Genomic DNA, 17,206 nt, shown 5'->3' with positions numbered 1-17,206 from the left:
CTTAAGTCACATCAGAAGATGAGACGGAGCCAGAAAGAGAGCCCAAGTTTTCTGACCTTAACCCTGTGCTCTGTCCACAGGATCATGGGTCCTCTCCCGGTTTACAAAATGACAAACAAAATGGCAACCTTCAGTCTAAATGAGCAGAATACTCGTCTTTACTAATAAAACACAAGTTTTTATCCACATTAAGGAACTGGTCTATGGAAAGGTTTCTGGAACAACTGGCCTCAAATGAATGAATGCTTTAAAGAGAGGTGAGGGATTCCATAGGGTCGAGTTAGAGAGTGCTCAGAGTGCATTAGTTGGCTGGACTTTTAAAATAAAATTAAAAAAGATTCAGAGTTACAGGTAAACCACCAAGCTCCCTGGGTACACCGTGAAATAAAGTAAGAGCGCTCCAAAAGTTCCATGGTAAACAGGTGTCACTACCCCTAGCGATGGATGAATCTGGAGAGAGTGTAGGTTTATAGTTTGGATAAGCACCCAGAAGTCTGAAAGGCCATCTGAATCTTATCCGAACTCTCACAACCTCCGATCTGCAAAAACGGGGTCTCTTGCAAGATTTCCGGTACTTCCTGCTTCTGGTCAGCCCAGAAATACCTTGAGAATGTCCCTCTTGCAGTATTTCAACACTCTAGCTTCTGGAAGAAGCCAGGTGCAAAGGTACCTGCAAAAGGGAAAAGGGGTGAGAACAAAGTTAACCCAGCTTTTTGGAACCTTGTAAGGCAGGGGCGGGCAGGCAAAACGCGGCCCGGATGTGGCCCGCCAGGCCATTCTATCCGGCCTGTGGGGCCCCTAAAAAATTTAGAAAACTAGTATTTATCTGTCCCTGGCTGCCTGTCATGTGGCCCTCGATGGCTTGCCAAAACTCAGTAAGCGGCCCTCCACCCAAAATAATTGCCCACCCCTGTCGTAAGGTTTGGTCTGAAGTTTGGCATGCACTGGTGGGTTCTTATGTTATCTGGACTCATGTGTCCATCTCTGAACATCTTCACATGGGAAATGTGAGCACATGTCCTTCCTGCAGGAGCATGGTTTTGCTTTATCCAGCACAAACTACACATCTGGCTACTTACCATTTGTTTGCATAGAAGGTGCAGTATCTCAGAAAGCAAGACCCCAGCTCTTCCCACAGGAAGTAAAGGTTTGCTAAATTCTCTGGAAGAAAAGAGAAGGAAATATTTTTCTTATACTCCTTTGATGTCACTGTTCGAGTTCCCACTGACTTCAGTGATGCAGAACTGTGCTAAGGTCTGACTACAACCTAGAAAAACTGGGACTGAAATACCAGCCACAAGAAAACTAATTAAGATGCTTCCGTACCTTATTTCTATCTAGGACTTTCTGCTTTTTGCAAGACCTTTCCAACCATATGTGTTTTTGGGGCCGGGACAGCCACTTCCTGTAGGTAACTACAGCACTGCAAGAAAAGGGAATAGCCTGGTGGACTTTTACGTGCTGCCATCATATAAATGTTAAACGATGATGCCAGTAATGTGGACGTGAGGTGACTTTGGAAACCTGTTTCCATTTTTGTGGGTGCAGTTTTGTGGTCATGGTTAACGTCAATGGGACAGATGTTTAGGGGGCGAAACAGTTCATGGCTGAAAAACTGCACCTTCAAAAACTAAAGTGGGATTCAAATTCTTTTAAACAATTAGGGCCTAATTTTCTGTTAATAACTCTCGTCTTCCAACGTGTGGTTGTTTGCAATTTATTAAGACTCAGGGACTGACCATGGTTGGTGGATAAAATTATTTTAAAACAGAACATAAGCACAAAAATAGTGACTACACAGCAGTGAGCTCCCCACAACCACAGCTCCATGTCAACGCACACTTAATTTTTTAGAACAAAACTTGGCAGGTGTTGTATCAGCCATCAAATACAGTTTCGCATTTTAGTCCTGTCTAGCCTGCTGAAAGATGGTGGTACAATCAGGCAGATTGTTAGGCTTGATTGTTACTGTCAGAAAAATAGAAGTGCTTACGTTATAAGTTCTCTCATAGAGATTCCTCCTTCTTTTAACATGGGGGTCACCAATTCAGCTAGGTACAACCAAATGTGGGGTATGTCAATGGCCATATCGTCTGCCATCTCCAAGGTATCTGAAAAGCTTTAGAAAACAGACAAAATAATATGCCAGGTATTAAACCCAAATCCAGTCTTGGAGACTCTTTTCTTCTTCTCTAAAGTAAATCAGTACTGGGGTAAATCCTTTCAGTTTGTAGCAGAAATTCCCAATAGCATGAAGCCTACTAGTGCCATCTAATACTCGGGCCCCTCCCGTGGCGAATATAGATGACTTCTCTTTCACAACAAAGGATACTTCTGATATGGTCCTGCTCTTGGAAGCCCTGGAAGGTGAATGCCCTCAAAAAGGTATACATTTTAGTAGATGCAGTTGCTTTTAGAAGAAGCTGAGAAGCAAGTATCTCACAGGAAAGGGAGCACATGTTTCAAATTAACACCAAAGAAAAACATGAGAGATTTAGACGTATGTGTGGCAAAATACCAACCCCTTGAAGAAGTCCTGCTTGCTTAGCTTTCCTGACTGCACCAACTGATGTAGTAACTGGCCCATGTGATCCCTGGTGATCTGACTCCTCTCCAGGGTAGACTCCACTCCAACTCGCACAAAAACAGGCAGCAGATTCTGCGCATTCAGCTCCTCCACGCACTGCATTGCTTCCTGTTCAAACAACAGAGGGTCACGCCTCTGAGCTCGGGGAGACAAATGGGCAGGCAAAGCAGGAAGACGTTCTGCACTGATCAAAAGCCTGCCACAGACACTGCTTCAGGTCAACAGATTCTTTTGATAAACTTCTGTCATTATTTTGATATGCACTTACTGAAACTGAGAGGCAAGGATGAATCATCCATCTCTGGCCCAAAAACCACCATTGAAACTCAAAACTTAGTAGGAAGCAAAATTAAGAATTAGAAATTGAGAACGTCAGCAGTTGCAATGTGCAGAATTTTAAAATAAATGACCACACTTTGAGGGCATAAGCCAGTCACTAATTTGTGAGTTCAGGAAGAAAATCCCCCCATCATCATGGTACTGCTTTTTCTATGGAGTTTACTGCTTCAAACCACAAACCCATGTCAGAGAAAGGATATGGACAACACGTCTGACCTGGTGTGGTAATACGTGTATTATAAAAAGGTAACGTAATGACACAGAAAATATGTAAATAGTATGTGGAAAATGCAACACTTTTTACTGCTAGAGCTATATTCTGGCACCTGCATTTTATACTGCACACAAACGTAGCGCTGGAGAATGATCAGGGAGCCTCAGAAGAATTTCTGGTGTTTCTAAGGGGCTATTTCCCACAGATATTGGGGCCTAAGGTAACTGCCGGTCTCCTGTGTTAGGGCCAACTTTTAAACCAAGGGCATGCTAGTACCTCCGAGAGCAAGGAGAGCGTGGGCACGGATCTGTACGACTGACTGCTGAATGACTGGCTGTACAGCCTCAGTATCATAAGAAGCTGCCACAAAGCTAAAAAAGACTTCTAATTTCTAGTTAAACAGAATGGACTGAAGAGATGACGCAGTTGGGCTGTTTCTACTGACATTTTCCATCCTAAAAACTTTGTTAAGATGAAAGCAAGGTTGTAGGCATGCATCGGTGTGTGCAGTGTATGTTATATTTCAAGAGTATTAAGAGTTAAAAACCACCAGAACCAGAACTCCCTCACACAGCCTCAAGAAATGGACTTCTGGGTACGTTTCTCTCACTGGACTTCACTACTTTGACTTTCTTTTGTACAGATATCTCATGAAAAAAAAAATCACATGTATTTGGACACAGCACAGTTTCATTATATCCGTGAGCATAGAAACTAACTGGATCAGGCAAGGACACGCTGAGGTGTAGCTCAGAACAGAAAAGGGCTGGAGACTTATATTTTAAAAGATAAGGAACTGAGCAGCCCCTCTAGCAACCCCTGCCAAGTTCCTCAGAGTCACCAATCCCCGGTGCTATTATTAAATTAAGTGTTATTAATTCTTGAACTTGGGCTTTAATAAATAAACCAAATGTCTGCCTTGGGAACTAGAGCCAAGTCAGCAAGAATCCCGTACAAAAGGAGTTAGCTCTTGCCTTTCCACTGTTTGATTATAATATTTAGAAGAATTTTAGAAATGTGATTAATGTCTCTATTTTTAGGGAAGAAGTACAGGAATCTCTCATCACTGTCACTTCATACATTGTGGAGAACACACTATCTTGACTCCAAATCTAAACTATCCTTTTTGTGCCTGACATTTTTTGTGGATTTTGGAGAATGAGGCAAGATGTGGTTTACAAAGGAAACTCAACTGCAACCATTAACTAAGAAGTAATGACAGTTGCTCTATAGCTCTCCATATTTACTAAAAATACCCTGCACTACTTTCTTCAACATTTATTGTTGTTTAATCTGCCTTGAGATCAGGACAGTGGGCACTCTGACAAACTTCTGGCTGGTTTCTCTCTAGCTTTCAGCATCCGGCACTGAAAAGCCATTATAGCAGGACTGCAACGATTCGTGACAGATGCACATATATTTTCTACAATGCACAAAGAGGACTGTTTCCCCGGTCGCTAGCAATGGAAGAATAAAAGTACTTGGAGAGCTGCGCTACATTTGCCCACTCATCCCTGCTGCCTACATTCCCAAAGGTCTCACACTTTTACATCAAAGACCTAAGAATGGGCATTTAAAAAGACACTGTCCCCAAAAGGAAAAATGCGAAAGTCCAACTGCTACACGTGCTTCTGCCAGATGAAGTTTTTGTTCCATTTACCTTATAATCATTAATATGCAAAAACTCATCAATGATGGATTTGCATTTTCTCTCCATTTCCTCTTCTGATAGCGAAGGCTTGTCTTGTACCGGAGCTGTGGCAGTTTCTGGCTTGGCTGGTAATGAGGGAGAGAAAACAGATACTTGGATAAGGAGATTGTCTTCATATCCAAAAAAAATGTTTTTAAGTAAAAATGAATCCGGCCGGTCTCCCTCAGCCATTCCTTCTGGCTGAATAGCAACTGCTGATAGGCAGGCTCTGCTGTGATGACTGAAAGACAGCTGATTTGGAAATGGGATAGCGGGAAGGTAAAACAGAGTTCAGGGCTAGTTTTCGGCCTTTCTGAGCTGGTCTGATCATCAGGCATAAATCATTTCTTATTTAGCTTGATTCTCCCCTCTGTGAACCCTCCATATGTCCACAAATCGCCTTTCTCAGTTTGTGCAGTAATAATACTTGGCACCGCCACCGTGTTTTACACCTTCAAAGCACTCGCCAGACATGAAATAATGAATCTTTGGACCGCGACAGCAGCTCTCCTTGCACATTTACGACGTGCTGACTGGGACCGGCGGCAATGAAAGAATCTCCCCAGTTAAATTCCAGTACCACAATAGAAAGGAGAAGCCCCAAGACCTTGTCCCTGGCCCATCTGCTGGGTCTGGACCTCCCTCCCATCAAACCACTTAAGGAAAGAGCCTGACCGAACAGACGGGCTCGCCCTGTGCGCTGAAAGTTACTGCTGCTGTTTAGTGTTCGTATTGTGGTTGCTGTCACTATCTGCTTGGGGCTTTCTGCTGCAGGAATCCCACAACATGTGGAACCTTCCCTTGCGTTTCCTAGCTACTGGGCTGCTGGTCCCTCAGCCCCCCGGGAGGGAGCGACGATGGAAACTTGCGCAGGTGAGGTGCCAGCTGCTCCCCGCATTTTTAGCATTGCTGCAGAAAGACTCGCTCTGAGCAGTTAGGGGGCACAATGCTAACACCACCGAGCTCCCGGTGCTGGGAAACGTTAAGGGAGCGGAGATGCACCCTGAATACACAATGACTGTTACGCTCAGGTACTCTGATAAGCCCCTGTGCAGCACCTCACCTCAGCTGGGCAGAAATAATATTGGTTCTGCTGGATTAACCAACTCCATTTTACCAGCTGCTCAGCGTACACAAAGCCCACTGACAGCGCCAGGAACGAAGGTGCAGAACGCTGTATAGGAAACACGGGGTCAGGCCCACAGGGATCACACTTAAAAGCACACTGAGAATGCGCTGCCCCTGAGCTCCCCAATTCACCGAATCACTGCGGCTGCGAAAGCAAGTAGTGGCAGCGCTCCAGCCCCAGGGCCGGAGAGCAGGAATCCCTGCACTGCTGTTAGCCCCTGGAGTCCACTGGAGAGTGCTCAGTGACTGAGGGCTGGGAAGAGAGCACTTTGGGATGCCGGAGGACCAAGCAAACCCTCTGCTGTGTGCTGCTGGAGCATGCAGATGTTTTAGGAAGTGCTGCAAAAATGTTCCTTTTCCTTTGAGAGAGATTTCTGTAGCGGGTCCTTGGGTGTGAACCCTTGCTGGTCGGCACGCTCCAAACAAAACTTCTGCCCTTGGCCTTGGCAGTTGACCCAAACATCTGCATATAGAGCTTTCAAAACCACCACATCCCAGTAGCAGCCAAAGGCCAATCTATTCTTACGCAGGGCTCTGAACCTCGTTCCAGAGGCTCTGATCACCCATCACACTGAGAACATCCATCTGACACAGGTCCTGCTGAGGTCTATCCAGGAACTGACAGCAAGAGCAACAGAACAAGGATGGAAACCATCACTTATATTGTCATCTTTTACACATTTCTGCAGATTTAACAAATTCTCCAAATTCATGAGCCCCAAGAGTACTAACCCAGCGCTCAAGGAGCAGCTTCTTACCAGTTTCCTTGGCTTTGTTCCTGTCTGCTTCCACACTGCTTCTGTCCATCTCCATGCCTCCCGTTAGCTGTTTCACAGTCTCTAGCATCTCTCTTCGCTGTTCTTCTTGTGCCTGGTTATCTGGCAGCAGCTCTTTACTGCTGCTACCCCGCAAGAAGGTGCTTGGACGAGTGACTGAAGATGGGAGCGGTTTGTCATTCTTCTCTCTGCCTGTGCTCCCACGACTAAAATAAAGAAGCATTCACATGGAAGGGTCTGATCTGTTCAACTGTGAGAAATTAACATCGGTCACATCTCCTCTCTACTACGAGTTGGCAAAATGGAGCCAGAGAGAAATATTTTCTAATCTTTTGATGGCTATAGCCTGGAATACAGACAAAACACACATCTTCAGCAGTCTGACACCCTGCCCGCTAGATCTGAGTGGAGGAAGAGGCAGAGCACTTGTTCTCAAAGAAAAAGAAAGCACCCTGTGGCATATACCGCAGACGTAAGGTACAGCCAACTTTAATGTGATCAGTTATGGCACCACTGCACTCTGAAACTGCTGGACTGGTAATTCTTTACCAGTCCAGATACTTAAGTATTATTTCAAAACAGCAAAAAAGAAGCCACAGGGGGTGTATAAACACTGGGATGGCAAATATCTTATTAATCAATCGTTTGGAGGAAAAAGATGATACTGATAAAGAAAAATTCATTAGACAATTCTTTGGACAAAATTATTCAGGACAGTTATAAGTAGAAGACTGTTGGCAAATGTTATCCAGCATTAAGAAAAGACTCGTAATAGATGATGCTCACATGTTCCAGACAGAAGCTTCAAGCAATATTACTAGTAATAAGCACAACAGTTGAAAGTGGCCTAGTGGTTGCTAACCATCTATAAAAATGAGCTATTTATTACACTCTTGTAAGCTTTTTATAAATGTGTCCTTAAGGTGTGATGCAACAACAGGAACATAATCATTCAGCCACAAGGTTACTTTTTTAATTGCAAAAAACCCCCCAAAAAAACAGCCTCCACATTTCCCATAATGTTTGAAAGCACAGATGGATCCTAAATTAATCTGAACCACTCAGCAAAACTCCTGGGCACGCTTGGGAAACACCTTACTTAATTAAAGCTTCTTCTCTGTGGCTTGTGACAGGCAAATAAACAAAAAAAACCTCAGGGTGGAATTCTGTTATCCTCGTCTGCGTAAGCAGCACCTGTCCAGCTGCATGCGTATGCATTTCTATTACCTGTGCAGCGTGGACATGTAAGCATGTGCGCGCAGAGTGAGCATGCTCAGCAGGTTGTGCCCTGGCTGGGGGGGGTACACAGCTCTGTACGCACACACCTGGGCAGAGGTAGCAGAAAGAAGAGTGGAGAGACTTTCTCTGCTTTAGCCCCAGCAGCCGATTGCTCAAGACAGTGACATGGCTGTGTACTGTTGGGCAAACGCGACTCACAAAACGAACCCACAGATTTCAAATAGGAATCCAGAGTGTTAAAGCCAGTCTGACCTGTTGTGGGTTTTCTGTGTGCTTTAGAAACTGAAGAATTGCTTTATTATTTTTTCCAGATTAAAAAAAAGAGTGAAAACTCAGAGCTGGCATTTTCTAAGCTGGGCCTCAAGCCTACAAAGGTCAAGGACCACTGGCTTAGGAATTTTCTCAGGAAAAAGGTATGGCGAGAAGATTAGATACTGCCTGGCACGTGGTACGATGGCTTGAGCTCTGCACTGGGAACTCAGAGATAAAGGTTCAAAACTCCGCGTGAACCTAGCTTTGCTGATCTCCTGTTTCCTGGGCAAATGCCCTAACTGCTCAGATACTATGGCTCAAACATAGGAAAGCCATCTTCCTCCTCTTCTGGCAGCTGCTAGTAACCAGTTTTGTTCTGGTTACAATTTCATGGCAATCATATATGTACTACCCAGCCAGCGCACAGCCTAGTGTATACCTGTGCACTCACATGGCACGTGTAACAGAGCATAATAGCATCACACACTGCACAAGCGACAAAAAGGCAATGTGTGCAGCTGGGAAACAGCCACACAGAGGGGAAGAAAACTCCCTCGGGACGTATAAATACTGGGGTGACGAGTACTATCAAGAGATCAACTCTTACCTAGTTAAGGCCCTTCGAGAGTCTAACTCTGAGGAAGCAGATGAGGCAGATACAGATGACACCGGAGGCTGCAGCGCAGAAAACCTGTTCAAACTAGTGGCACTTGGTCGTAAGGAGTCTGCAGGAGAGGGCAGAAGGCAATGTTACAGAGGACCAGCCAGGCAACGACGGTCACACAATTATTTAAATAATGCCCCCACCCCGCAAGAGTTGCTAACAAGAAAAACTGGGGAAAGGGACTGGTGGCCTCCATTTTATTCCTGCTCCTTATCTCGTCAAAGAAGTAACTATCACAAGAGAGATGAGTGTTTAGCAGACTGATGCTGCCCAGCAGCCAGAGCGGTCTCTTGAGTGTCCCCCCTCAAAGGATTCGGTCCCTTGGGTTTTGTATTTCTGAGTTTATGCTTTGGAGCTGCGAAGAGAGGTGGCGGCAGAGACTTGTGTCACACCACCACCAAGCTGTACTCGTACACAACGGGACACATCTCAGCAAGCTGAAGCTTGTGGTTTATCTTTCCTCATGTTGTTGCCCCCATGCCCAGTGACACCCGCCCTTTTGGGCACGCTGTTCTCATGGCAGCAGCCTGCTTCAGCCAGGCCTTTCCTGAATAGGTCTCACCAACTTGTACCCACACGATCTACTAGTGAGGCTGCTTGGGGCTGTTCTTATACCGGAGACAGAGCTTTCCAAGTGTTTCCAGGTTTGTAGCTGGCGTGTGGGAGTGAGTAGGCACAGTGAACATGCGAGTGCCCTGCTCCTGCCACGGTGTAAATATGTCCTTTGTCTCTTATTATGTGCAATGACTTACTCAGGATGCTGACCTATTTTATCATTGTGCTTTGCTTTCTTGTTAGTGGCAGAATCCCTTAACACTTAACAAGAAATGGGTGAAACACAGCTTGCAATCAGTCAATACCTTTCCTCTGTGTTTATTAGCATGCTACTATTGCATTAGATGCATTCTGGACCATGCACTACACACATGCAATCATGGCAGGAAGGTCCATTAGTGAGACCTGAAAAATGAACGCACCGATTTTGACAGTGCTAACAAATGGACATGAGGCAGTTTTTTCAAAGCACCGAGTAGCAGTGACACAGCTGCTTCACGGATCAACAGAAGGGACAGACAGCACAACGTGGGGGTGCAGAGCCTTCTTCACTTACCAATCTCGCTTGCCTTTGCTCCGCCACTGCTGCCCTTCCCCCAGCTGCCCAATTGGGCTTTAGGCACAAGCTGAATCTTGTCATCTATTGTGGGCTGTAGAACACAAACACGTACGATCAAGACCTCACAAGTGGGATGATTTTCCTATCGATAAATGGGTCTTTACATATAAAGCTGGATCATCAACCCTGGTACTGATACATCTTTGAAAAACTCGTGAGCAATCCTCAAACTCTAAAAGGCAGGGAATGGCAATGCACACCACAAATAGATGCTTCCAAGGTACAGGTGAAAAACAGGCACTTCCTACAGATAAGGGCAGCACAACTAAAAGGAATTTGAAGGAAGGAACAAAGAATTGGTACATCACGTACCTGGGAGAACAGTTTATTTGCAGTGAACAAAATGTTTCTACTCCTTTTACAATCATGGCACCATGAGAAGTTTACAAGCAGTAAGGAGCAGCATTCAGGATTCGGAGAGTAAAAGCAGTGTCCACAAGAACAGAACATTGATTCTGCAAGGCTTAGGAAACGACTGTATTGACAACCAGGTTGTGACCCTGCAGCTCTCTTTGTATGAGCCTGTTTCCTTCTGTCACTGCAGCTCCCATGGAGCTAACTGTATTTAAACTAAATAAAGTCTGAGGACTTTTCCTGACAGGAACAAAAGCAGACGGAATGCCTTTCACCAGGCTGGAGGTCTGTTTTACATATTGCATGAGGAACAAACAGCACTATGTTTGTGGACAGACTGAATTCTGTCCAGGTCTGATTTTTACACTGCATGAACATCTGTGCACTGAAAGTGAAATTTAGTAGGGTGGCATTAATTAGAACAAAAAGATAGAAGAGAATCACCCTGATTTATGTGAAGGACTGAGTTCTCCATGGCTAGAAATTCCAAAGCTGCTCTCAAGATTATAAAAAAACCTCTAGGAAATGATGGGGCTTGGTGCTCACCTACCCAATGGGCCACATGAAATCCTACTTTGTTAGTAAAGATAACCATTAGATGCTCATATGGAGTTTGGGGCTAAAGCCACCTCTTGGCTACACAGCACCAAATTAAATCAACTGGCTGTACTTTGCTATAAAACGGAGATGGCATTACCCTTCTACTAATGCAACAACCAGACGGGACACTGAAAAGCTGAAGAAACAAAGAGCTTATTTTTGACAGATATGAAAGACCTCGTGAACCAGCTGCTTGAAGTACTACCCCATTTCAAAGGACAGACTCTGAGTTTGCTTTTTTTCCTGCATCATTATAACATACAGTTTTTCAGTGCAAGGACACTTTGGGTCCCTTAGAAAACAGGGACTTTTATTGCTTTTTGTAAGCATAACAAAACATGAACTTTTAGAATCTAGCGACTCCCTCCAGATTTTAAATGTTAACTCTTTGAAAAAAATGTACAGGAAGCTCTGGCTCAGGGGCCGGTTTGTACCGCCGAGGATGAAAGCTTCTCCTGCAGAGACCTTAACAAACATTCAACACATTTACGGCCACGTAACTTAGTGGCCAGAAAGTGATTTTGTGCACGGACACTTACCTTAGTGATTTTAAGGAATTTGGTTGGGTCCAGCACTCGATTGCTCTTCGCCCCCTGCACAGTGTTCCATCCGCCTTCATCTACCCTCTGGACACCTGCACAATCAAGTCAATCACAATGTCGTTACCGCAGCACGGATGGTTCAAATGCATCGCAGCCACGTGTGCAATCCCTCCCTCTGCATCCCATGCCAGGAAGTTACCAAAGCAACAACCGCCCCCCTGAGACTCCCTGCACAACTCGACTGTGTGGGCTTCAGGCAGGAACCAGAGGAGATACTTTTCCGATGAAAATGGCACAGTTAGGCAGCTCATTAATTGTTTTATAATCTTTAGCATGAAAGGCTCCTGGCAGAATGTTCTTCCGCGCTGGGTCTCAGCCATTCTTGTTTCCTATTTGGTTTTATTTTTTGTTTGCCAATTGTTTCATCTCGCTTGCGTTTCTCTAACAATTTGTTCCTCTATGTTAAACTACTCTCCAAGCTTGTCTTCTCACCAGCCATTTTAAACTGGAGACTATTTTAAAAATATTTGTGTTTTATTTCTATTGGTTGAAGGCTAAGACATGAAAGAAGGCTCTGTTAATTATAAATAAAATCAGCATTTGTATGGACAACCATGATCTGCTGGGGAAGAGGCAGCATGGTTTCAGTCAAGGGAAATCCTCCCTCACCAGTTTGCTGGAGTTCTTTGAGGGTGTTAACAAGCGTGTGGACAAGGGGATCCAGCTGACCTAATGAAGCTGGACTTTCAAGCTTTCAACAAGGTCCCTCACCAAAGGCTTTTAAAAAACCTAAGTTGCCACAGGACTGGAGGGAAGGTTCTTTCATGAACTGAGAGCTGGAAAAAATATCCTGATCCTGATATACTCACCACTCTCTTACTTAACCTGCTGGGACTGGCCAAAGCAAGGAGCAAACCGTAGCACTAGTATAAGAGAATGAAACGAGAAGGGTCTGGCACCTGCTGTTAAGAATTAGGGCTGATTTTGGGCTCCTCTCTCAGAAAACCACTACCATCTCTCGGTCCATCTTACTGGCATGCTAACTCTGAGGCTGATAACAATTTAAGACCAGACGTACCATGAAGATGGGCACTTGATGCCCGAAAGCTTGTCCAACAGTTCTCCCACCTATATAGCTGGTTCAATAAAAGACAACACAAAACATCCTTGTCTCTAGGACATTTCCTGGATCATCATGGCTACAACAACACTCCAATCCTCCTGGGACAGGTTAAGACACACTTTTTCATATTGGGTTGTATCTTACTCTGGGAATCATGCAGTAAAATGCTACACTCTTCAAGTAGGGATGGCAGAATCAGACTCCTACACAGTAATTATATTTCTAAATCTCTGGGACACTGAAACGAAGTGAGTATCACCATACCCATGTGGTACTATTACCATTTCATAAATGTGGAAATAGAGATAGAAAGACATTAAATAACATGTGCTGGGAATCTGTGGCAGAGAAGGCATTGGAACCCAGACTTGAACAAGACCTTCTTTCTAATCTTGTTACTTTTCTCATCTGCCATCACTTCAGAAGACTTTCCAGAACTTCTGGAATGGTGAATGATGCCTGAAACTGCTCAGGTTGCTCAAAAGAAGTACTACAGGCTTTCCAACCATCTCCAATCTCATCCCTGTTCATGATAAAAATCCTTTGATCACTAAGGATCAGTAAACGCAGATTTGCCCCTTTGTATAAACTATCAGGTATCTTGCAGAGAAATGGGCCACTAATTTGGGTAATACATACCTGGCCTTCTCTTCTCTTTGGTCATGAGTTGCTGGACCTTTCTCTGTTCTTCCTGCTCTTCAATTTTTGCTTCTTTATGAATCTGCTCAATCGTCTTAGGGCCTTGATCTGCTCTCCGCGATACCCAGTTGCACTGTGAAGGCAGTAAACAAAGGTTTAAAAGAGCTCTAGGGCATTGCCAGGGAAGTCTATTAAGAGATTCCTGAACAAGGTAAGAATAAGGCATGCACTGTTCGACACATAGCTTCTCGGTAATCCATCACAACCCTTAAAGTCAGCTGCGTGCAATCTCCTGCAAGTATCATCAGTGTGCCAAGTCTGCTAGGCAACAACATGTGGGAGGACATTTTCAGTAGTTCTCTCTCCCCCCAGTTGTGGGAAGACAACAAAATTAACAAGAGAAAAGTGCAGGAATAAACTGTTTTAACTGGAGACAATGATTTATTAGCTAATCTTAACAGCATGACACCACGTATTTGTTTCTGTTACAACATGGGCAGGGAAATTTTGTTTGTTTGAAAATTGCTCCCCCCCCCATGTTGTAAGAATAATGTATCTGATGAAGGCCAAACGGAAATCCCATGGAAAGTGGTAGAATTTTTGATACACAAGAACAATTTAGGTGACTGATGTATTCATTAGACCCTTAAACCTGTACAGGTTCACCTACCCCAAAAATAAATAGCTGAGAGAGATGAATAAAACTTGCTTATTTCCTGACCTAGTTACAATCTGGTTATAATTTGTGAATATATTACTTTAGGCTATGCATATATGCAGCCTTAACTCTGACTGCAGCCAGGGTAACGATAACAGTACACTCAGGGCAGTGGCTGTAAAACCCACTCGGGACCTTGGGTAAATATGGTGCTGCGTTTTGGGCTGCCACTGCCATGCTGCTCTCAGAATCCAAATGTGCTTGTTTAAAGCTAGCTCATATATGTCTGCACAAGCTGCAATCCCACCTTTGAATACAGTATACATACTCTTAATTATAAACTAAAGCCTTGCTTATGTAGGAATCATTAGACTGATTACAACATGGGTAGGCCCCAACCCACACTGCTCATTTTGGCTCCCTTCAAGTGTTCTCACTCAGTGTTACTTCTACAGTTTAGAATGGAATCATTTTCATTAAGTCTGGCCAAATTTTGAAACATACTGACATGCGCGGATCCAAAGGTAATTTGTGTCCTCACACAATCGAGTTAATAGTATAGCAGTAATCAAAGTAACTAACCACGTTCTGGGTTTTCTAGAAGTGCAGACTGTTGCAGTTGTCTTCTTGTAACAAGTGGGGCACATTTTTGTCCTGCTTTATAGACAGCTCCCTAGCTATCTTTTTATAAGCAGCCTGGCTGATCATCTTAGGTCTCTGTGTAACGAATACCCAAGACGGGTGTCAGTTTGGCTCTGGGCACTCTGTTTCCTGTACAGACATTACAAGACAGCTGTCTACACGTTCCCAGAATATACTGATACACAGAGGTGCAGCAATGCAGTAGGCACAGACACACAACATGTGACACAAACTCAGGTTATGGGAGGAAGAAAAACCTACCCTGTGGACAAAGCTCAGTGGAGTCAGTTGTAATCAGGTCAGATGAGCACATCAAAAATTGCTTACAAGAATATGGCTGCAGTTTATACTGCAGACAGGGCCTAAACATACAATGCAATTAACCTATCCAACTGCTGATCTCTTGGCCCTTTGTAAAGCAAGAGAGGTACTCTATCTTTCAAAGGACCAGGGCACAGATCTTTCCGGTAACATTCCCCCATTACTGTAATCAAGGAGTATTACCCTCATCCCAGAGACACCCCATTACGGCAGTGCCAACGACCACGCTTTTTGTTTTCTTCAGCGGGTACATACCAGCCTTAGGTCTATGACATCCTGAAGCATGAACCGAATTCTGGAGGACGTTTTCCTCTCTTTCACAATCTTTTCCATCTGATTAAAATACTGGTCCATACGAGGCTATAAAAAGAAACAAACGTCATCAGAATCCAGGAGGAAAATCAGAACGCTTTCCTACCAGGCAATTATTTTGTCCTCTAGCATTCTTTGATCACTGCTGCAATACACTATATTACTGGGAGTTCTAGACCTGCTTTTGGGCAAAACATGTATCGGGTTCTGCACAATCAGGAACTCGACTTGTGTGCGCCTGAAAATGCGCAGTATGAATCATGGTGACTTCTGTCTTACTCACTAAAAACCTTCAAAAATCCATTTTGATTATGTAGGCAATTTCTCACAGATGCACTGTGAAGCCCATCATCCCTTCAGAAAGTAAGGTGATTGATAAAAACAGAGCTACCATGAACTATCTGGAAAAATGCCATTTTCAAAAGCTTACAGCTTGGCCAAGGCAAAACCAGGTTTACATTCTTTACAGAGGACTTTATTATGGTCCAACTTCGCTATGCAAACCATCAAGTAGCAGCCCTCACCCACGTTGCAGTAGAGCTGCTTTCATAAAAGGAATTGCAAGACTTAAAAAACAACCAAAAAACCACTCAAAACCATCAGAATCATTTTCTCTCTTATTTTTCTAAAAATCAATTAATTTTTGGTCATCAGCCAATCCTGGAAAATTTTGACCACCAACATGCAGGTTTCCAAAAGTTGAGCGACAGAAACCAGAGATTCAAGAGGGAATTTCTCCAGCAACTTTAATTATAAACACCACTAGCACTTTGGCAGTAATGAAAATATATAGTAAAATATAGCCCCCATTATTATTTTAAAAAATAGGCACAAAGGCACATATTCAATTGTGGTTTAATGACTCCAAATAAAGGAATGAATCTGTCTCAGAGAATGAACACAGATACACGATCAGGGGAGAAGACAACAGAGACACCTTAGGTGTCGATTTGAACTGAATCCAGCTCCCACAGTGTCACTGGCAGGAGGACCTTTATTGTCTTCAGGGGAGCAGGTGAGGGCCTTGGAGTGATGCAGTTAGTGTGGGATTAGACGGTGTCTTTGATGCTTTTAGTAAAAATAAAGTAAAATAAAATAACGTTTACACGGATTGGTAACATGCTGTCTGACATTATTTCTCTGTTCCCATCGACACTCCACACTGGCAGTGCCAGAGTTAACCAAGACATGAAGTGGCAGAAAATAGCAGAACTGGCAATCTCGCCAGAAATTATGCTTTTCCTGTACTCAGTTAAGGACAAAAAATGAAACAGTATCTACAGCTAATCTAATATGACCTCAGTTACAGCTCAAATCAGATACTGTTCTCCAAACGTGTGGAGAAAATTAATCTTTCCTTCTGTCGCTTCTGCGCCTATACCAACGATTCAAACTCTTTAAAAGTTAATACTGTAACACACTTTTAAATGAGCAAAATAAGGTTTCTAAACATGGTGATTAGCGTTTTAACCATGCCTTTTCTAGTCAATCTTATGCAACAAATCTAAAAAGCTGTTTCTCTTAAGAATCACTGTAAGGATTAGGATTGGTTTCATTTGTGATCCCTTCAATCCACTGAGCTGTAAAAAGAGCTCTCTTCTAAGAGCAGCTGAAAACAATTAGCTCAGTTTGTTTCCAGAGTTTGGTCTGATTGAGTCCTGGCAAGCAAATCCAAGTGCCTTTTTCACCCCTTGCCTGGCTTGTCAGAAATACAAGCAGCCTGTAGATGCCAATGGAAGTTCAGCTCATACTTGATACAGCAAATTAAGTTTTCATCTATTGGAAAAGCAAGGGGGTGGGGAGGGCAGACAGTGGATCAGTGCCTGAAATGTGCACTTACCATAAGGCAGCTTGCGATCACAACACAACACAACAGTAAGATGTCAAAGAAAGCAATACCATCAAGAGATTTGTCTCTACATGTGACTGCTGTGATTATGTGAATTTTAGGT

General features: G+C 43.7%; 1 protein-coding gene across 6 annotated transcripts in view; it reads right to left on the bottom strand.

Annotated features, from left to right (window-relative positions):
* EIF4G3 (eukaryotic translation initiation factor 4 gamma 3) overlaps positions 1–17,206 on the bottom strand; it is a 133,100-nt gene that overhangs the window by 10,166 nt on the left and 105,728 nt on the right. For all 6 annotated transcript variants that reach the window (XM_019541399.1, XM_019541400.1, XM_019541401.1 and 3 more), the window contains 10 exons: positions 15,198–15,302; positions 13,322–13,454; positions 11,557–11,651; positions 10,001–10,094; positions 8,833–8,950; positions 6,717–6,940; positions 4,801–4,916; positions 2,523–2,695; positions 1,994–2,119; positions 1,080–1,161 (listed from right to left, as the gene is read on the bottom strand). In XM_019541399.1, coding sequence (XP_019396944.1) covers positions 1,080–1,161; positions 1,994–2,119; positions 2,523–2,695; positions 4,801–4,916; positions 6,717–6,940; positions 8,833–8,950; positions 10,001–10,094; positions 11,557–11,651; positions 13,322–13,454; positions 15,198–15,302 — 1,266 coding nt within the window. The remainder of the gene's footprint in view (positions 1–1,079; positions 1,162–1,993; positions 2,120–2,522; positions 2,696–4,800; positions 4,917–6,716; positions 6,941–8,832; positions 8,951–10,000; positions 10,095–11,556; positions 11,652–13,321; positions 13,455–15,197; positions 15,303–17,206) is intronic.

The sequence above is a fragment of the Crocodylus porosus genome, unplaced genomic scaffold (genome assembly GCF_001723895.1).
Source record: "Crocodylus porosus isolate Cpor-Errol unplaced genomic scaffold, CroPor_comp1, whole genome shotgun sequence".
In the NCBI taxonomy this organism is placed as follows: Eukaryota; Metazoa; Chordata; order Crocodylia; family Crocodylidae; genus Crocodylus; species Crocodylus porosus.
Note: the sequence above shows the minus strand (reverse complement) of the source record. Positions and strands in the feature narration are given on the sequence as shown.